Source organism: Apteryx rowi, unplaced genomic scaffold, assembly GCF_003343035.1.
Source record: "Apteryx rowi isolate R43461 unplaced genomic scaffold, aptRow1 scaffold_499, whole genome shotgun sequence".
Taxonomy (NCBI): domain Eukaryota; kingdom Metazoa; phylum Chordata; class Aves; order Apterygiformes; family Apterygidae; genus Apteryx; species Apteryx rowi.
The window spans coordinates 496,148-514,712 of record NW_020450759.1 but is presented as its reverse complement, the minus strand read 5'-3'; the positions used below and the strand labels follow the sequence as shown (position 1 = coordinate 514,712).

The window sequence follows — 18,565 nt, the reverse complement described above, 5'->3', positions numbered from 1 at the left end:
AGTGTTTGTACCTTATGCCTGGGATTATGGGTGTATTCATTTTGCCCACTTCCACACTGAAAACTTCCCATCCTCCTTGCTTCTTCCCAAAGCCCCAGATCAGAAACTTTTATTCTAAGATATCAAAAATCCTTTGGGGATTTGAGCAGGGGAGAGGGATGGGGAGGGAGAGATTTATTTCTTCATGACTTCATTACAAAACAACTAGATCAGTAAAACACACTTTCTCTGGACCTTTGATATATATGATAACAAGGAGCCAGTCAACTGATACAATATAAATAAAGAAGCTTTAAAAAAAAAAGAGAGATATTATTGCACTTAAGCATGATAAAGAAGCCATCTTATTGTGAAATGAGTTTGTTATGAAATGCAATGATTCAGTGTGGGCTGTAGTCTTTCTCTTACCTTTACCTGGCTCGTCAGTAGATTTGGCATCAAATGAGATAAGAAGTCTAAGATGAATCCATTTCCAGCTATGTATGAATAAGTGCTCATAATACATCTCTTATTTCACTTTTCTAATACCAGAAAACCAATAGACTTAGTCAATGCTCTGGCAGTCTCTATTTTTATCATACAGATTTTGGCAAAATCTTTACTTGATAATTCATAGTACGTTCTTATTCACTGCAGGTATTAATAAAGCTACAGTAATTACTTTATTAATCCCACTAAATATTTTCCATACAATCTGCAAATTTTATTTTGTTACTATAGTTTTGTCCTGACCTTTTGCATGAAAAGATTGCTTAATAAGAAAGCTGTCTTGCTCTGGTTATGTGAATATACAGATTGCTATAACTGTATAAGAAAACTTTATCTGTAGCAAGTCTCCTATTTGTTAAATTCTACACTTGAACATTATCTCTGAAACTTCATTACAGCTTAAATATGAAGATTAATCAATTAATACTGCAGAGCCAAATCTTGGTTCTGACTGAAGTATTTCTTGCTCACTCTCTTGCTGGTTTGATGGCCAAGAACTTTTTTTGGTACCTAAATGCTAGGTCCTGAATTTGGATGCTTTGTAATGTAGGGAATGCCTTTAGTTTAAAATTCAGTTTCTGATTCTTTCCTTTGGTACACAGCTGATGGATTAACCGATGCAGATGCTGCTGTCATGGTTATCCTAATACACGGTGTTAAATGTGTGTGCTACTGAATACATGACAGTTTGTCTGTTGTGATAATGGCATTCAGGCAGGAATGTTTTCCTAAGATGAAATATTTTCAGTTAGTAGTTAATTTTCCAGAATACAGTTTTGCTGGACTAAGAAGCAGAAGATAAGGACTTCAGACTATGTGAAATCTTAAAAAAAAAAAAAAAAAAAGTCCAGGTTTTTCAAAGCATTTTATATTGGCAGTAGAAACGTCTGCTTTGAACTGTAGTTATTATAACACAGCATATTAAATATCTATTTGTTTTATAGGCTTCTTAATAGCTTCCATTAATGTGGGTTTTTCTGGTTGGTTTGTTTTATTTTCCTTTGTTTTTTTCCTTCTTCTTTTCAGTAGCTCTACACTTGTTAAAGATATTTTATGCCAGTAATCAGCTTGGTACCTGTGTGTACCCATTTCCAATCATAAGAATAGTCTTGTTGTTGACGGCTCCTCCAGTTCTTCAGTTTTGTCCCAGGCAGCTCCATATCTTTAACTGTTCTTGACTTAGTGAACTGGAGAGTCCAAGACAGGCCCTAGCCAAATGCCAAAGCCAAGCTGAAAGTTTGGCAGCTATTGCAGATTAATCAAGGTTGTATTGACTTTTATTTTAGAATACAAATTACAAATTCAGATCTTACAGCTGAGATGATCGCAGCAGTTGCAGGAAGTGAACAAGGCTGTTTTCTGCCATTTCTATGTGTACTTTTAATGATACAAGTAAGAAGAGGGACTGCATATTGACCTGAGATGGTAGATGTTTATACTCTGTATAGTGTATCACAGGCTGTTTGTTAAACTTGATCAGAAATGCTATAATATTTTTCTTTTTCTACTCCTTCCTCTCAGGAGTCACCAGAAATCAAGATGTTTTGTATTTCCATGCAGTTGATGAGCATATCGGAGAATATAGCATCAGCTGGGCAAACTAACCATTTTCTTCTCTCCGCTGGAAGTGGCTGTAGAAGTAGATGTGGTAGAGGCTTATCTCCTACAAGCTCTTCTAAAATGAGCAATAATCAGGAAGGGATTACAGGATTCTTTTTATTTCCCAATGTTAATAATGTATTGTCTTGGTGGGATGACAATCTTGCCTTTAAGGAAGAAATTTGCAATTGATAGGTGATGCCTTAAGTGTTACTTTTTTGGGCCTGAGCCAAAGCATGCGGAAGCACTGGCATGGCTTCTCTGGACACACTTGGATAAACCCTGGGTGAATCCCTAAAACAGTTCCAGTGCAGACGTTTCTTGAGACCCAGCACACGTACAGAGCAGGGAATTTGGAGTGGTCCTCTGATTTACAAAGTCTGGATTTGGTGCGACACCATCTGCTTTTCCTCTGTTTCATTTTCCTGGGCTTGGAACAAAATGATTTGTGTTCCCCCATGCTAGCACGTTTCCCCACAGCACATCCTGGCTGGGAATGCAACACACCAGCTGCATTTGAGATCTTAGGGAAGATCTTTCATGCTACTTTCCTTTGAGTAAAAGCTGTCTTTATCTGCTAAAAAATTGCTGTTGAAACAAAGCTGATCATAACTGATGTTGCTAGTTACAAAGTGCTAACAGCGGTAGCATTTTCTTCCAAATCCTCTTAGTTTTGTTGTAAAAGTGTTTGCTTTCTCATCTTTTTCTTCCTTTGAATTACTTGTTTATTCAGTGCCAAATTGATGGCATTGTAATAGCAGATTGGTACATCCTTAAAAAGAGATTTTCAGGAAATACTGTAAAATAACTAGTAGAAGAATGGCAGAAAGCAAATCATTAATACAAATGACAGAAATATTTGAAATGTGTGTTTTTCTGCCTGCATACATCTTCTTCTTAAACTCTTGTGACTTAGAGCAATATGCATAAGGCAGCTGGTCAAATGTCAAGAAAACAGCACTGATATTAGACATGCTCTTGATCATTGTAGGATCCTGTGGTAGTCTTACTGCTTCATGTTGCAGTACACCTCTTTTATATAACTGTTTTTTACTCTATAAAATCTACAGCAGACATGTCAGGATCCTAAAAGGAGAGTTAAAGCAGAATATTTAACTTCATAGAGAAAGGAGATAAATTTGATCTGTAGGAAACCAACGTATGATTGATTTATATGACCAGTTACTTCAAGGCTTATTGAATGGTATGTCACAGATAAGAGTAATTTTTGGAATGTATACTTTCACCTGTACTACAGTATGGCAGAGAATGTTTAAAGGTCTTTTTTTTTTTTTCTACAGTAGTATTTATATGTTGTTTAGTCTCACTGTATTTAAATGTATTGCATACACTGCAGCATGCATATATGCTTGGGATAGTGACCAAATATTTATTTGGTAGTGGCACCTATGGATTACAATTAGCTTTCATGCATATTGGTGTGGCTGGTTTTGCAAGATTTTCTAGATATATGCTGAAACTACAAAACATGTGCAGGAATAAAAGATTGATTTTCCTATTCTACTTTGAGGACCAAATGCTGTTAGAAATAAAACATCTACATAAATATGCAATGGCACTTATATTCAGCTCACTTCAGCTCACTTTTTTTTTTAAAACTTCGTGGAAAGTACCTTAGACTTAGTGCTGTGCTTGGCTTTATTAAATTGCTTGCTAAGCACACTATTTCCACCTATTTTGTCAGTCAAAACAACTGCATCTTAAGAACAATATCTCTGCTAAGACAGGTTTCTGTGTGATAATGTGGAGAGAAATAAGGATAAATGCAGTAGAATACTAGTTGATGGAAACCTAAAGGATAATTTTGATTCCAAAGCTCAATTTAAGCTTGTAACCCTTTAAACCAAACATGTAAAAATGATTTGTTTTTGGTCCTTCAGTAGTTTAGAACAGGTGTTTACTATTACTGTTCTGTTCAGAAGCTCTGCTTTGTTTTAAGGTATGTTATTGAAAAGGTTTTGATTGTGTAACACTTATTTTCATAAATTCCCCTCTTCCTAACATACAGTACTTAGGATCTGAGTAAATAGCTGTGATCTTTCAATGTAAGTGTGCTATTTTGGATTGTCTGTAAAGGTTTGAATTTTGAATTATAAAGACTTAAAGAAGAAAACTATCTCAGTAACTATAACTTGTCTGGTTCTCATGATTAGGTTCTTTTGTATGTGTGGTAATGAAAGAGCCTTTATCTTTTTTGGGAAACAAACTGATGAGTCTCTACATGTACTCTCTCTCTCTCTCTCTCTATATATATATATATAAACAGATATGGTATTTCAACATTATAAATTCATATATGGAAGAATCAAAAATAAAGTAATACTGAGGTGGTATTTCCATTACTTCAATATATAATCATATGATTATAAACTAATGAGGGGAATTATAACTTTTATTCCATAACTATTAGTTTCCATTGTGGAATATCAAACAGTTATTTGTGGTCTATCATTTTTAAGTGGATTATGTTTTTTTGTCACTAATTAAAAGGAAACTTTTTATAAAGTGGAAAAACTTGATATTTCCACCCAAACCAGTTTTTAAATGAGTGAATTAAGCCAGAGCTATTCAGTATCAGAATATAATGAAACTGTATCTTTCTCTGTAAGTACTCTGTAAATTCTTCTGATTACATTTTAAAAGTACTAATGGGAGGAAAGATGAACATGGGTGCATACTCTGGCTGCATAAATGTTCATAAGTAACTTCTACACACTCAGTTTAAGCCCAATGAAATGCATTCACTTGCTTGGTCATAGTAATTTAAAAATATATATATTGAAAATTATGGGGTTCTCTTGCTGGATGTCTGCTAAAACTGCTGTAATCAAAATTTTATTTATTTATTTTTCCTCTTCTACTCTATGGAGGTATCTATGAAGAAAGCAGTATTAGTTATTCTCAAAAAAAAAAAAAAAAAAGAACAAGAAAAAAAGAAACACCCTTAAATTATTCTTGCCAAAACTGAGACAAAAATGCAGGAAAGCCAAAAAATGGCTATTAAAACTGTCTTTTTTTTTAAATTAATTGTAACAGCAATTGAAATATAAAGAATAAATTCTGCTGATCTCCAGGCTGCTATGAAGTCCGAGTGTATTATTTATATAGGCCATCCTTTGGACAGGCAATCCAAAGCAAAATAATGTAATAAGTTTTTAAGCTGTAGGTGCCTAAGGATTAATAAGCGTATACCGCTTCTCAGAAGAATTCATGCAGATCTCTCCACATATTTCTCCCTTTTTCTGTGTATAAAAGTGCTAACTATCTGAACAGTATAACTTAAGATTCCATAGCTAAACTGTTTATACACACAGCAGTTTAGTTACCATAGGAATAGTTAGAAAATTACTATGGCATGCTTTGACAGAACTCTCTAATAATAAAATAAATCTTTCTGTGGATAACATATATAGCTGGTGACTATAACACCATAAATTATAGTATATTCTGAATGTATATGAATCTAGAATGGTGTGTTATTCCAGCAGAAAAATGGTGAGCGCACACACACACACACACACACACACATACTAGAACTGGGTGAATTGTCCATAATCATCTCTCTATATCCATCCTAATTCTCACTGACTGCAATCAAGCACACAAGGTCTGATCTAATCTGAGATGAAACAGTTTGCAGCAGATGTTTCTACAATTCTTCTATTCCTAGCTGCAAATGCCATCATGCTCACAATCTGAAGGGGAGGGGAAGGAAAACAAGAAACAGAAAAACAAACACCCCCCCCCCCCAAAACCAGTGCTATTAGAACTTTAGGATCTGAACTGTGACACTGAAATTATCTAAGGCCTAGCTGTCTTCTATAACCTTGTAGAAGGTTATAGTACATTGCTAAACTAGAGGTGTAACCTTCCTTCCTAATTGGAATGATGAGATGAAGTTCGAGAGAAAGTGCAGGGATATCGTACGTGATGAATCTGTCCCTGTTTGATAGCATTCATAACACACTTTCAGACAGTGTTTATTAAAGGCATTAACAGTGATCTTTTGGGGCTGTAGTGGTGAACTTTTGATCCTGGCTTTACAGTTTAAACAGTTTTGCTCTTACTGCAATTGCTTTGTGATGGTTATTTTGCTAATGTTTGAAGAAGACATGTTGAAATAGGGAAGAGCGGGTGGAGAGTGTGAGTCAGTGAGGCAAGGGAAGAAGCGCTCACAAGGCCCATACTATTTTAGATGATATACATAGTAATGGCTTGGCCCCACATCCCAGAGCTGCTGACAGAAGCAGGTAACTCATGCTCTTGAACAGGACTATGGGGTATTTTTGCCTCCCCTAATCTTGCTCAGGGGGTTGGACAGCCATGGTGAATACCTGCTCTTCTGCTGTGAAGCAGGTGAGCTCCCAGGGAGCAGGAGTTGGCCGGGGCCCCGGCGGCCCTGTGCCCAGCTGCACTAACCCATGGATTTTGTGCCACACTACCTGAGAGCTCTTTGTCTCCCAAAATGGCAAATTTGCCACCCAAAATATACCTGATCAGTGGAGCGGTCATGCTAGATATTTTTAAGAACTGCATTTCAAGAAAAAAAAAAAAAGGAACAGTGAAATCAGTGCTGTTCAAGACAGGAAAATCACTGTTTCTAGAGCATCCTAATTTTGAAGATGCACAGAAAGCAGGGTGCACAGGAGGAATGGAGGTCCTTGCTACAGCAGTACTTTTTGGTCTTTTTAATGCAAAGTACTGTTAACTCAAGTAGATACATTCCGGTGACTTGAAGAGGGTTTTTTTTTTTTTCCTTTTTTTCTATTGACTTTACTCGCAATAGCTCAGATCCTGTAACTTGCTTTTGAGGTGAGACATAAATGGTTTTGTCCTCCCATTTTCTTCTTCAGTCTTTTCACTGATAGTAACTGTTTTCCTGTTTCTCTTAACTTTTTATTTAAATATGTGATGTCCTCAAGTGTGTACTTCCACTGAAGCAATAAAGCTTCACCCCTTGTCTTGTCTCCTACCAAAATATGCACAGAAAAATCAAAAGTGGTGGGTGGCAAAACAATGGTTAAATGTGACTTTATTTTGACAATTATTTTCATTATTATGAATGCTGCTTCTTTTTTTTAATTTGAGAGTTAAGATGTTATATTTGCTCACAACATAGTGCTTTCTCCTCACATACCTCATTAGAAATCAATATCCATCTTTAATGGAGATAACTAATACAGTAACTTGATCTTTTTTTTTCCTCTTCATGTTTTAGTGTTTTTATGAATATTTTGTGGTGGTTGTGCGTGAGCGGTGGCGCTCTGCTCAGCGATGGTAGCTAGGAGCTGACTGCTGCTTCTCTGAAGAGACAACTGTTTCTACAGCCACTGACAGAAAATTAGGTGGTTGTCCAATATGCCTGAGAAAGTAATTGCCATTTGTACCATCTCTTAGATAAGGGCAGGGATATTTCAGAGGAAAGTATCTTTTTGAGAGATCTTCAATGTATAAGCTCTTTTTTCAGATCGTTTTTAACTTTCGGTTTTGGCAAGGTTATTTAAAAATAAGACTCACAAGTTTTTTAGAGGTTTGAGGGGATTTGGGGAGTGTGAGGTGGAATTTGAGGTGTTTTATGGAGAGTCTTGCTAATAAAAATTCCTTCTCTAAATATTAGTGATGACTAGCAAAGCTTTGTTATTAGTTACAGCTGTGGATGAAAACAGATATTAATTTTGATAGTATCTTTTGCAAATGACAAGGAAAAGGATTTAAAAATCTCTGGAGAATGGAAACTTGTATGTAAGGTTCACATAGCAAGGAAATTATTATAATATATTTTATAAAAGGAAAAAGTTATCCTTCCTTCTAGAAAACTAATATAGTCAATGGATTTCCTGTAATATGTCTTTTAATGGCTTTATTATGAATAACCATGGCAACAATAAAACAGAACTCTGATACCAGCATGAAGAATAATGATTCATTCAGAGTCCAGACACTTCCACATATTCATCAAGAATATTAAACAATAAGAACAGAAATTCTGAGAGCCTGGAAAGGTGAGCTGAGAAGTGCATGAAGCAGAAGAAAAGTTAGTTAGCAGAGAGGATTAAGCAGAGATTTTCATCATGAATTGATCTGTTACAATATTTTATTAAGTAAATTATAAAAAGGGATATCTGAATAGTAATGGAGCAGCACTGGAAGTTGAATTCCTGACTAAAAAGGCTTCAGAAATCATGTTGGGGTAATAAGGTTATATTGTTCCAAATCCAGAACCTTTTTCTCTTGCTACGAGATGAGCTACTCAGAGGCTGTTTTTAGTAACAGAAGCTCTGCTCTCCTATGAGTTTATACATCGTTATGAAAATCATTACTGCATGACATTGCTAGGGCCCGCTGCATTAGTTGTCTCCAGACCGTGTGTGTGCTAAGTTACTGTCATCACTTACTCATCTATAGATGCATAGATGGTAGGATCTAGAGGATTTCTTCTTTTTCTTGCTTTGCTCAGTTGGGAATCAAGTAAAACAGAGAGAAAGGGTCTTATTTAAGGAGATTCTGCTGTTCCATGAAGTTGGCAGGCAATTTCAGTAGAGTCCTTCTCAGGTTTTCACTGAACAGGGTTTTTTTTGTCCTTTATAATTGATATTTTAATAACAGAAAGACAAAAAATTGCATGTAATTAATGCTACCTTTCTGACTTGCTCTAAGGAAAAGGAATAGTACATGGTTAGAAGTCATCTGTGTTGTTTGCCCTCAATACAAAATTATGAAATCATTTCCTGTGAGAAGTGAGTGCTCATCAACAACGCTGTAATACTGATTAAATGATCAAATATTTGGCAGTTTTTCGGCCCTGCATGCATGCAAAACTAACCCTTAAATTTCACAGGAAATACTAAATATTATGGGGACAAATCTGCAAATGGCTGTCATTCTCTCTATTGATAAAGGGCTGATGCTGAATTCTTTCACAATTGCTACTCCAATTACCTGAGAGCTTTAGAAGTCTTTCCGAAGTTTTGTTTACAGCCAATGGCATCCTAAACTAGGCCAGGAATAAAAGGATATCACACAGGTCATGAATAATTGAGGAGGTTTCCATATGACAATGAGGTGCCTTATGAAAGGCAAATATTTGTTTGCTGTCTGCGCGCATCTGCACCTATTTATTCGTATTTATAGGTAAATTCATATGCTAATGTGTTTTCAAACACTGAGATACAAACTGTCTGTTGGTGTAATCAGATAAAATTCTGCTGAAGTCCAGTGGAACTGTATATGTTTTTACCAGTTTTAAAAGGGGTTGTAGGTCAAAACAACAACAAAACAAAAACAAAAACAAAAAACTTCCACGTGCAAGGATGTGCCTTTGTGTAAGTACATACCAAATCAGAAATCCTCATCGAGCCATCGCATTCTTCATATCCCCTCTCTCTCTGGATCTGGAAAATATACAAATGTAAACAATAAATTGAAGCAGTGACATATTAAAGGGAAAGCATACAGTTCCTTCCTGTTGCTTTTCTCCTTAAAATCTAAGGACCATTCACTCCCCCTCTCTCTGTCTGCTGAAGCCCAAGTCACAAAATGCTCCCAAATCATCCCAGTGCTGAACCTCAGGGAATAGCCTAATGAGGAGCATCCTTAAGGATAGCTAGTATCCAGCTCTCATCAATGGATATGTTGAAGCCTTCATTAATGAGGGGTCAAAGCCTCCCTGTTGACTTCTGGCAAACCTTGCTCCCTGCACTTCCAAAACTCGCTCAGATTGACATCCAGTCAAAAAAGCCTGAAGCTGTCATTCAGAAGACCCTGCTCATTTATCATTGAATGATATTGAATCTCAGGAGTTGTCAAATTTGGCACACATTAAATAAACTGAAGTAAAATAGTCTTTACAAGTCTACAAAAGAGTGAGACTAGCTGGTATCTATAAATTGAGGAATTAATAGTATGGAAATAATTGATGTCCTCAGAGTTTTTCAAGCTTTTAAAATAAAATGCTGTAAGTATTGCTATGTAAATTAGGTAACTGAATGTTTGTACCTTTCACCTCTAAAGAAAAGCTAATGGAATCTGTTGATTTTGTTTGCAGATTTTCAGACGATGTTGGTTGGTTTTCAAGAAGGCTTCTAGCAAAGGACCCAGGAGGCTAGAAAAATTTCCAGATGAGAAGGCAGCATATTTCAGGAACTTTCACAAGGTAAATCAAGCTCTTCTAGTGAAATGAGGCACTGTCTGTTTACCCACTCTTCCTTGGGAAGAGTGTATTCTTGATATGTTGAGTTTGCAAATGATGCTGCAGGAATCAGGTTGAAAAGCATAACCCTAACACGAAAAGCACAGTAAAACTTCTGTAAATATCAGTGGTGCAGGTTAGATCTCACATTGTTTAGATGAGCAAAAAAACACTGTTTGTGTGTGTGGAAATAAATTGATGTTTTTTCTTTAATATTGTCTAGAAAATACTACCATTTCATGTAGTATTTTGGAAATGTGTAAATTTGACTGCTTAATCAAATGTTTAACTAGTAGTTATTAATTAAGTATAAAGCTAGTTCTGATGATGCTAAATGTCTCACTTGTAATGTTGACACACTAGTTGAATGTGTAATGGTTTTCCCAAAACTCTTCAAGATTTACAAGCTTCATCAATAGTAACTCTTTTTAAGGGTAAAATTTAGCCTTTCTAGAACAGTATTCACTGAATGAGATTCTCGCTGCTCTCTTGTCATTATCACTTTAGTGATGGAAAACAAGAGATTTTTCTTTCTGTCTTGTAAGTTACTGTTATCAGGTCCCCAAGTCATGCAGGAGGCTTCAAGTTAGGTAGTAATAAGATACAGCAGTGTTTTATGTGTCTGCAGTTGTGACTTCTGTCCAGTTGCCTTTTAGCTTTATGGCATATCAAAGTTGGATATTACCTTACAGCTGACAAATTGAAACACAGAGATGACTTAACCAAGGTTAGGCATCAAGCAGTGAAAGAGTGTGGATGAAAGTCTAGATCTGTTGAAGCAAGGACTAATGCTTTTTATCACAAAAAAATAAATTAACCTTTGAGTTCCAAAAAACTCTTGACATCTTTAAATAAAAAGTGTACATATAATAAATAACATACAATTATCTCTTGGATATTTTCTAGCAACAACAACAAAAATCTGGTAATTTGGTGTCATCAAAAATCCAAATTTTGACCTGACATTGGCATTAGGGTTTAGGACTGACATGTACTGGACAACTGGCACTTTCACTAATGCAAGTCAGAGACATTTCCTCCCATGTGCCTGCATCAAGCAAAAATGATCCTTCTCTTCAATGTAAGTTGCAAAAACTAATTACTTTCAAGATGGAACTTGATGATGAGCCTTTAAAAGGATGAACTGATTCATTTGTGCCTGATAGCTCTAAGTATGGCTGAAATCCCAAGGAGATCCACTATGAAGTTCTTATGAATTAGCAACAGGGCAGAAGGATGAAGGTGCAGGGTGTTTTTGTTGGGGGCGGTGGGAAAGGGGGTATTTGTAGAACATGTTCCTAATACTGTACTTTTATGTAACAGGATTCAGAAACACTTTATGTTGCTTGACAACACTTATCTTTGTAGAAAAATCAGGTGACATGCAAGAATCATTTGAGAAGCTGCAAAAATAACATAGTTATAGATGCAGCGGCATGCAATGGTACTGTTGATGGAAGCTTGCATTAGCCTGGCCCTTGTCATGTGACACAAGCAAATGGAAAGGCTGTTACATTTCTTTTTCATCTCTTTTTCTCTTACTCCATTCCAAACAGAGAAAAACAAAATGAAAAGAATAATCATTCCTATTTAAAACAAAATTGAATTTTTGGCTGTACAGAAGAAAGAAATGTATCCATTCACTGGGATGACATTCCCTTTCTCAAATGAAGTCATGGAATAATTTCTTATGTTATATTATCAAAAAATAGAAACCCTGCATCTCATCTTCAGGCTTGATCTTTTAAGGATATTTTATTACTTCATAGTGATTATTTGAGGCGTTTCACCTCAATTGTTTCCACTCTGGTAGATGAAATAGTGGTAAAGTGGACGTCAATGAGTTCTTAGCACCAAGTGTGACTATTAGTGGAAACAGTAGTGGTCATTATGGGAGCAAATACAGTTATTTGATTGCTGGTACTGGATCAAAATATCTTGATTTTTTCTTTAGTAGAGCTGGTTATTTCTTTGTCATATTTTCAAATAGTTGTTTATTGTTTATAAAATACAAAATTTTAGCATTGTTTTGAAATTCTGCGTTTCCTTATTTACTCAAAAAATATAATGGAAGGAAGACATCTGGTGTGCAAAGTTAAAGAAGGGTAACTGAACTCTGTAGAAACGACAGCAAAAGAAAATTGACTAAAAATTAAGAAATAAAAGAGCTTGTGTTTAAAGAAGATTAAAATAGTTGTTGCAAACTCGACTCCTTATGAAAGGGCAATGTATTTGAAAATGTGAAAAGTTCTGTCCACATGCTAATATTCATATAAGTGTGATGTAGGTCAACACAGATCCCTGTTTTCAACCAATCTCTTTATATAACAAGCAGAAGAAAGGGGGTAGTGCAGAGCAGGCTTCAGAGCCTACAGAGACTCTTAGCAACCTGTGTCCTTCAGATCAGTTTATGCTGTCTTGGGAGAGGGTCTATGCATACAAGCACTAGTCTGACTTACATTGTTGTGTGCAGGTTTTCTAGCTTTCTCATGCAAAGGGTGACCGGAGGAAATTTTACCTCTCAAGTGGAAACCGAACAAAAATTAATATCTTTGTCTTACCTGTATTCACTTCAGTATCCAGGAACACAAACAAATCCCCAGGGTAGTTTTTGCGACTGCCGTGTATATATATACAGTAAGTAACTCATCAAGAGCTTAAGCATCTCTGCTTTTCCAGTGGATATTTTACCTTGAAATGTAGCTCAAATCAAGTTCCTGTTAAAAACACTTCACCTACATGGCTAAATGCCCAGTACACAGGTTTGTCATATAAGTGTGGGAGACAGTGTGAATTATAGAAAGGCCTTTAGGCTAAAAAAGGGGAGAAAAAAGAAAAAAAAAGAAAAAAAAAGACCTGGTACTGCAAAGCAAGGAAAATGAAAAATAGATGTCTTCTAGTTTACATATCCTAAGTAAGTATTTATTAATGTGGAGATGAGCTGGCCTCACTTTAGAAAATGGACTTTTTTATTTGATGGTGTTCAGACAATGTATGGGTTCACTTTTTATTCCGTAAATTCTGTAATGCTGTTATGCATCACTTTGTGTTTTCTAGTGATTTTCTTAGTATAAATTATTATTATATTTAACAGTAATGGCATTAGTCCTCAGAGACTGACAGTAACAGTGAACACTGCATTCATTATTTGAAACATGACTTCAACTGCTGTTTCCATTTTCTGGCATCAAATTCTAATTTCTCATTACTGTAATGCCATTCAGAAAATCACTCTTTTTCTCCTGCCTTTTTGCTTGTGTACAAATTTGAGACAATATTTAAATGAAAGATTTAAGCAGTTTTATTTCGGTATGTAATATTTGGTCTCTTACTACAATATTTGATCCTTTTTTAATAAATTGAAAAACCTGTATGAAATATATACAGAATACCCCTAAAAAGAGTTATAAATTCAGTAAAAATCTTCACAATGAAATCAAGCTGATAGCTACTGTCCTAGGAACTTCAGCTAAGCCTTAAGAATAAAAAAGGTTCCCTAGACACAGATCTTATCTAAGAGTACAAGAAAATCACTTTATTGATTATACTGTTTTAGAAGAAGGTTTTTTTGTGGGAGGTGGGCTTTTTGTTCCCTTTGTTTGTGAATTTTTTAATTATTTCTTTTACCTCCATTATGACATATAAACATATATATTTTTTAAACTGGGCTAAATTGAATTCAGTACACTCTTGTCGTGGTAAGTTATAGCTTATCTGTACTGTTGTCCCATGAACATTCATTGTAGAGACTGTGGTTCAGAATAGCTGTATTTACTCCCATTACTCTTGGGAGGACATAAAATGCAGTAGCTCTATACACATCCCAGTTACACCAGTGTATGGAATGAACATGTTTTCCCAACTTAACAGAGGGAATAAATAACAAGCATTCTCATTTTTACAAGAGAAGTTAAAAGTTAGGTAAGAAAGTGAGATTCTGTAGAGCTTTTGGAGATGTACTGCTCAGGCAGGACCAGTGCCTGTTATCCATTAGGAGAGGCTCGCAAGAGGATAACAGGAAGTCAATGTGGCTAAGCAGCAATGTGAGGAACGTTGTTAGAAACATGAGATCGAACTTCAGAAACCTGACCTGTATCCAAACAAGCTAGAAAGGAGTAGAAAGTTGGGCAAGTTAACTCTAAAAACAGAATTAGACCAAGAAAGAACTAGCAAATAGCAGAAGGAATCAAATCTGGTTCTAAGTACTCATTCTGACCCATCAGGAGCAAGGAGCAAAAGTCTGCCAAAAACCCTGTGCATCCAAATGATGCTTGGAGTATAAAAGAAATGTGGAGAGAAGAGAGTATAAATGAGTACGTTTGCACTGGAATTTACTGTAGAAGAAACTGGCACGGTCCAGTGGGGGGATGCAAGAGAGGCTTCTGCAGAGACATCTCTGTATCATAAATTGGTCATAGATACTTCAAACCCAGGTACACCGGATGGTCACTAACAAATTATGGAGAGCATATTCACCCAAGAGCTGAAAGGGAACTTAAGGATGACGTGGCTAAATTACTGAAGGTAGCCCATAAACTCCAAAATGGGAACCAGTAGATGTGAACTCTTCCATTCCTTACCTTGCTATGTAGCTCAAGCTTGTGAAAACTCCAGTCCAGTTAATGCACAGTGCTCTTTCACTAGCAAGTTCACTAATCCTTACATCTAATGAAGCTGTTGTGAGGTGGGTCTGTCTCCAATATGGCTGCACCCAGAGAAGCTTCAACCTGCCAATGTCGGCATACTTACACTTCAAATAAATAGGTGGTGTCTAGCGTAGACTTCAGGACTTACTGATTTAATCTCCCCAATATGAGAGACTGTTCTGTTAAGACTTTGTCAATAACAGCCATCTCTAAGCTTCGTGCTTTTTAAAAAATGATGCTGTGGTCTTTTACTTCTAAAAACCTGTTCTGCAGCCTTCTTCCTGATTCTGCCTTGGTTCTACGTGCTTGTGTGTAGTTTTGGATTTGCTATCTGACTTATGGTGTTGTATTATTTAAATATTATACTTACAGGGTATCAACTGGGATAGATTGATTGACTGGGTGTATTTCAAAGGTTATTTGCTTTCTATTTCTTTGTTTATACATGTTCTGTTTAATTCTTTCTGTGGGTGAGGTTTTTGTGGATGATCAGTATTTTTATTTGGTATTTCCTGATGTATGTAGTTAGAATGAAATCTCATTTTAATAAAGTAGGAAATTTGATTCAAGAATTAAGCTCTTGGTTTATTTTTGTTTTCATTGGTTAATTTAACCAGGTATGATTCAACCAATGGCAAGTCAGCACAGTTAAAGGATAAGTGTTTGTGGCTTGTTGTTGTTGTTATTAAATTGCTTTTTCTGTTAACACATGTGATTGGGATATAACTCTGCAGATGTAAAAGAAATTGCACAAAATTTTAACAATGACTTCTAATAGCCAAAAACTTGTGTGGAATGGATAGTCTTAAGCTTCATGTTACATAATGTATGTTCACACAAGTAAATGAGAATCAAGAAAAAGAATAGCAGTAGCTTTCTAAATGTGGTCTACTAAATTAGTTTTGTGGCAAAGGCCACCAAAGGGGAGCTACAGTACAAGTTTTCTTTCACAGCTTGAATATCTCAAAGCAACTTGTAGAATTCTAAATCCTAGCTTCAGAAATAATGATTTATGTAACGCAATTCCAGTGACTTATGGCAAGTTCTTATAGCAGCTACAGCAGTTTCTTAAAATACTTCTTCATAAACACATGCACACACACACACGCGCACAGAGTTCAGGAATTTCTCTGGTGTGTTCATAGTCCTATTTTGTAAGAGGAAGGAGAGCAGAGGTTGTTTTCTTGTTAAGCTGCTATGGAGGAACTATAAGATAGATTTATTCTACCACAGCACAGTTGCTAGTCTCTGAGGCGACCTTAAGATATGAGGTGCTTTTCACTTCAAAATATTTCAGGATAAATGAATTCCTGATAATTCTGAAAACCACCAGATTTGGGAACACTCATCCCTGTGGTAGTCCATATTATTCACAAATGTAATTCCAACTCTAAAACAAAGGATAAAAATATTTATGTATGGTAACATTATCATAATCCTTATAAGAACTTCTCTTTGATTGTTTCAACTTACACCGTTACTTTTGTGGGGGTTTTTTACTTGTTTTTGTTTGTCTCAGCATCTTCCTGCCACTAGCAGGATTCCTTTAAAAAAAAAAAAAAAAAAAACTATTGAAACAGTTTATGCTAATTTAGTCCAAGAGTCCTTCTCTATTGCAGAGTCTTTCAGCCTTTTATGTTGCTCATGTTTACTACAAATCAGTGGTTAAGTCTCCTTGTAGACCTCTTTGATTTGGGATACTACTATTATTACTTGTAACGCTTCATTGCTTCTCCGAAGCAAAGGCATTCTCAAAGGGCAATTGGCTAAACATCTATCAAAGGGGAGTTGTTAGGCTTGAGTTCTTGCATTTTTGTAATAAGATGTATCAAATGATTTGATTTACATCCAAACCTGATGTTACTTGAATTCCCCTTCCTCATTTTTTTATGGTATAATGCTTATACTTTGTCTTTTTCAAAATCTCAAATTCAAATCCATCTGTTCGGTTTTGCTGTACTGACTATTATGCTACTACTGTTTTAGCTGATCTAACTTTCTTCAATAACGCTTAATTTTACCATCTGGTTGAACTCACTCTTTGCCTCCAAAATTCATATTAGAGGAAAGCTAAATATGTACCTTATGAAGACAATTACATTGAGAACAACCCCCAGTTCAGACAATTTTGTCCTTTTACTCTTCTTTCCTTATCCTTATTATTTCAAAGTGTGCTCATATTTTATTGTACAGACCTTCTTTCAGAGAATTTCAAAATAGTGATCTCAATACTATATTTTCATAGTAAGATATTGGAATGCTTTCCAATATGCCCAATATCCAATAGCCCTATATGAAAATGTGTGTGTGTGTGTGTGTGTGTGAATACTTTATTGCTTGAATAATCTTTTGCAAATTTCTATCTGCAAAGAACCTAGCATTTAACAGTTACTTTTATAAATCTTTGCACTTTGAGGTTGAGAGAGATGCCCAAATGTACTTTGCGTTTGTGTTGTGTTGTTTACACCCTTAGTCTTCTCAGTCACCCAAACCAGAGATAGCTAAATTTTCCTAATATAGTTCCTAATTAACTATATCCTTATTTTTCCCCCTTTTCTTCTGTCATTCTCTTCAAATATTTGTGACCTGTCACAACTATGATTTTGCTCGAAAATATGATATTACTTGCAAGTGCTGTAAACAAAGTGTATTGTTTCTAGTGCAGCTATTGCTTGGCTGATGAGGTTGAGATTGAAATGATCCCTATCTAAATGAATAATTGTTAGTAAAATAACTTAATACAGTCAGTTCTGTATACCAAATAAAAAAAATTTGCAGTAATTATTAGATCCCTCTTAAAAGATCCAAGTATCTGAACAATGTAATTGTTCAAAACAAGCATTGTCTGCACCTAAAAGCAAATTGCAGAAATAATTGGAACTGTGCTGGTGATAAAGCTGTTAATAGAGTATAAGCACATTAAAGGGCAGCATGCAAACTAATAAAACAAAATCTCTTTCAACAAAGATTGTATTAAGGCAATAACATCTTCTTTCCTTAACAATGTAGTGAAGAAAGCTACAAGCTGAGCATTCTGACAAGACATTAAGCTCTTACAAACACGGGCCTCAAATACTTAAATGGCCATGCCTCCCTATGAATCTGCTCCTGTGTAGGGCTCTTCTCATCTTTTTAAGTTTTGAAGGCAGAGGGCCATTAGTGTGAATTAAGAGTGTCAATGCATAAGGATAAATAAAGAAATGATTCTGCGAAGAGTAACTTGTCAATGGGTGGCTCTATGATCTTGGAGAGAGATAATGACTACCAAACTACTGTATCTGATTTTTCAGATGTTAGAGGAGGAGTAAGAAGATATTCCATTTTAGCCTTAATTCATAAATTAGTGGCAGTACTATGATAATAACTTTTAGGTGGTAAATGTTATGCAGCTGTTTCATTTTTCTCCCCGTATTATCTTGCTTTATTCCCCCCCCCCCCCCCCCCAAGATGAAGGTTTGTGTTTTGAATTCTTTAGCAGTGAAATCAGTGGCTTGTTCCCTCCTGGGGTGAAAAAAAAAAGGGGAGGGGGGGTTGTTTCTTAATCATGATAGCTTTGCAGGCCCTGTTTAGACTACAATCACACAGACAGAGGACTGGGCCAGGGACCCTAAGTATCAAGGAG

The 18,565-nt window shown here is 35.7% G+C and overlaps 1 protein-coding gene across 1 annotated transcript in view; it reads left to right on the top strand.

The window, feature by feature from the left end:
- The window catches only part of DOK6 (docking protein 6), a 252,006-nt gene that overhangs the window by 83,518 nt on the left and 149,923 nt on the right, over positions 1–18,565 (top strand). The window contains exon 2 of the mRNA XM_026079293.1: positions 10,154–10,261. Within this exon, the coding sequence (XP_025935078.1) occupies positions 10,154–10,261 (108 nt within the window). The remainder of the gene's footprint in view (positions 1–10,153; positions 10,262–18,565) is intronic.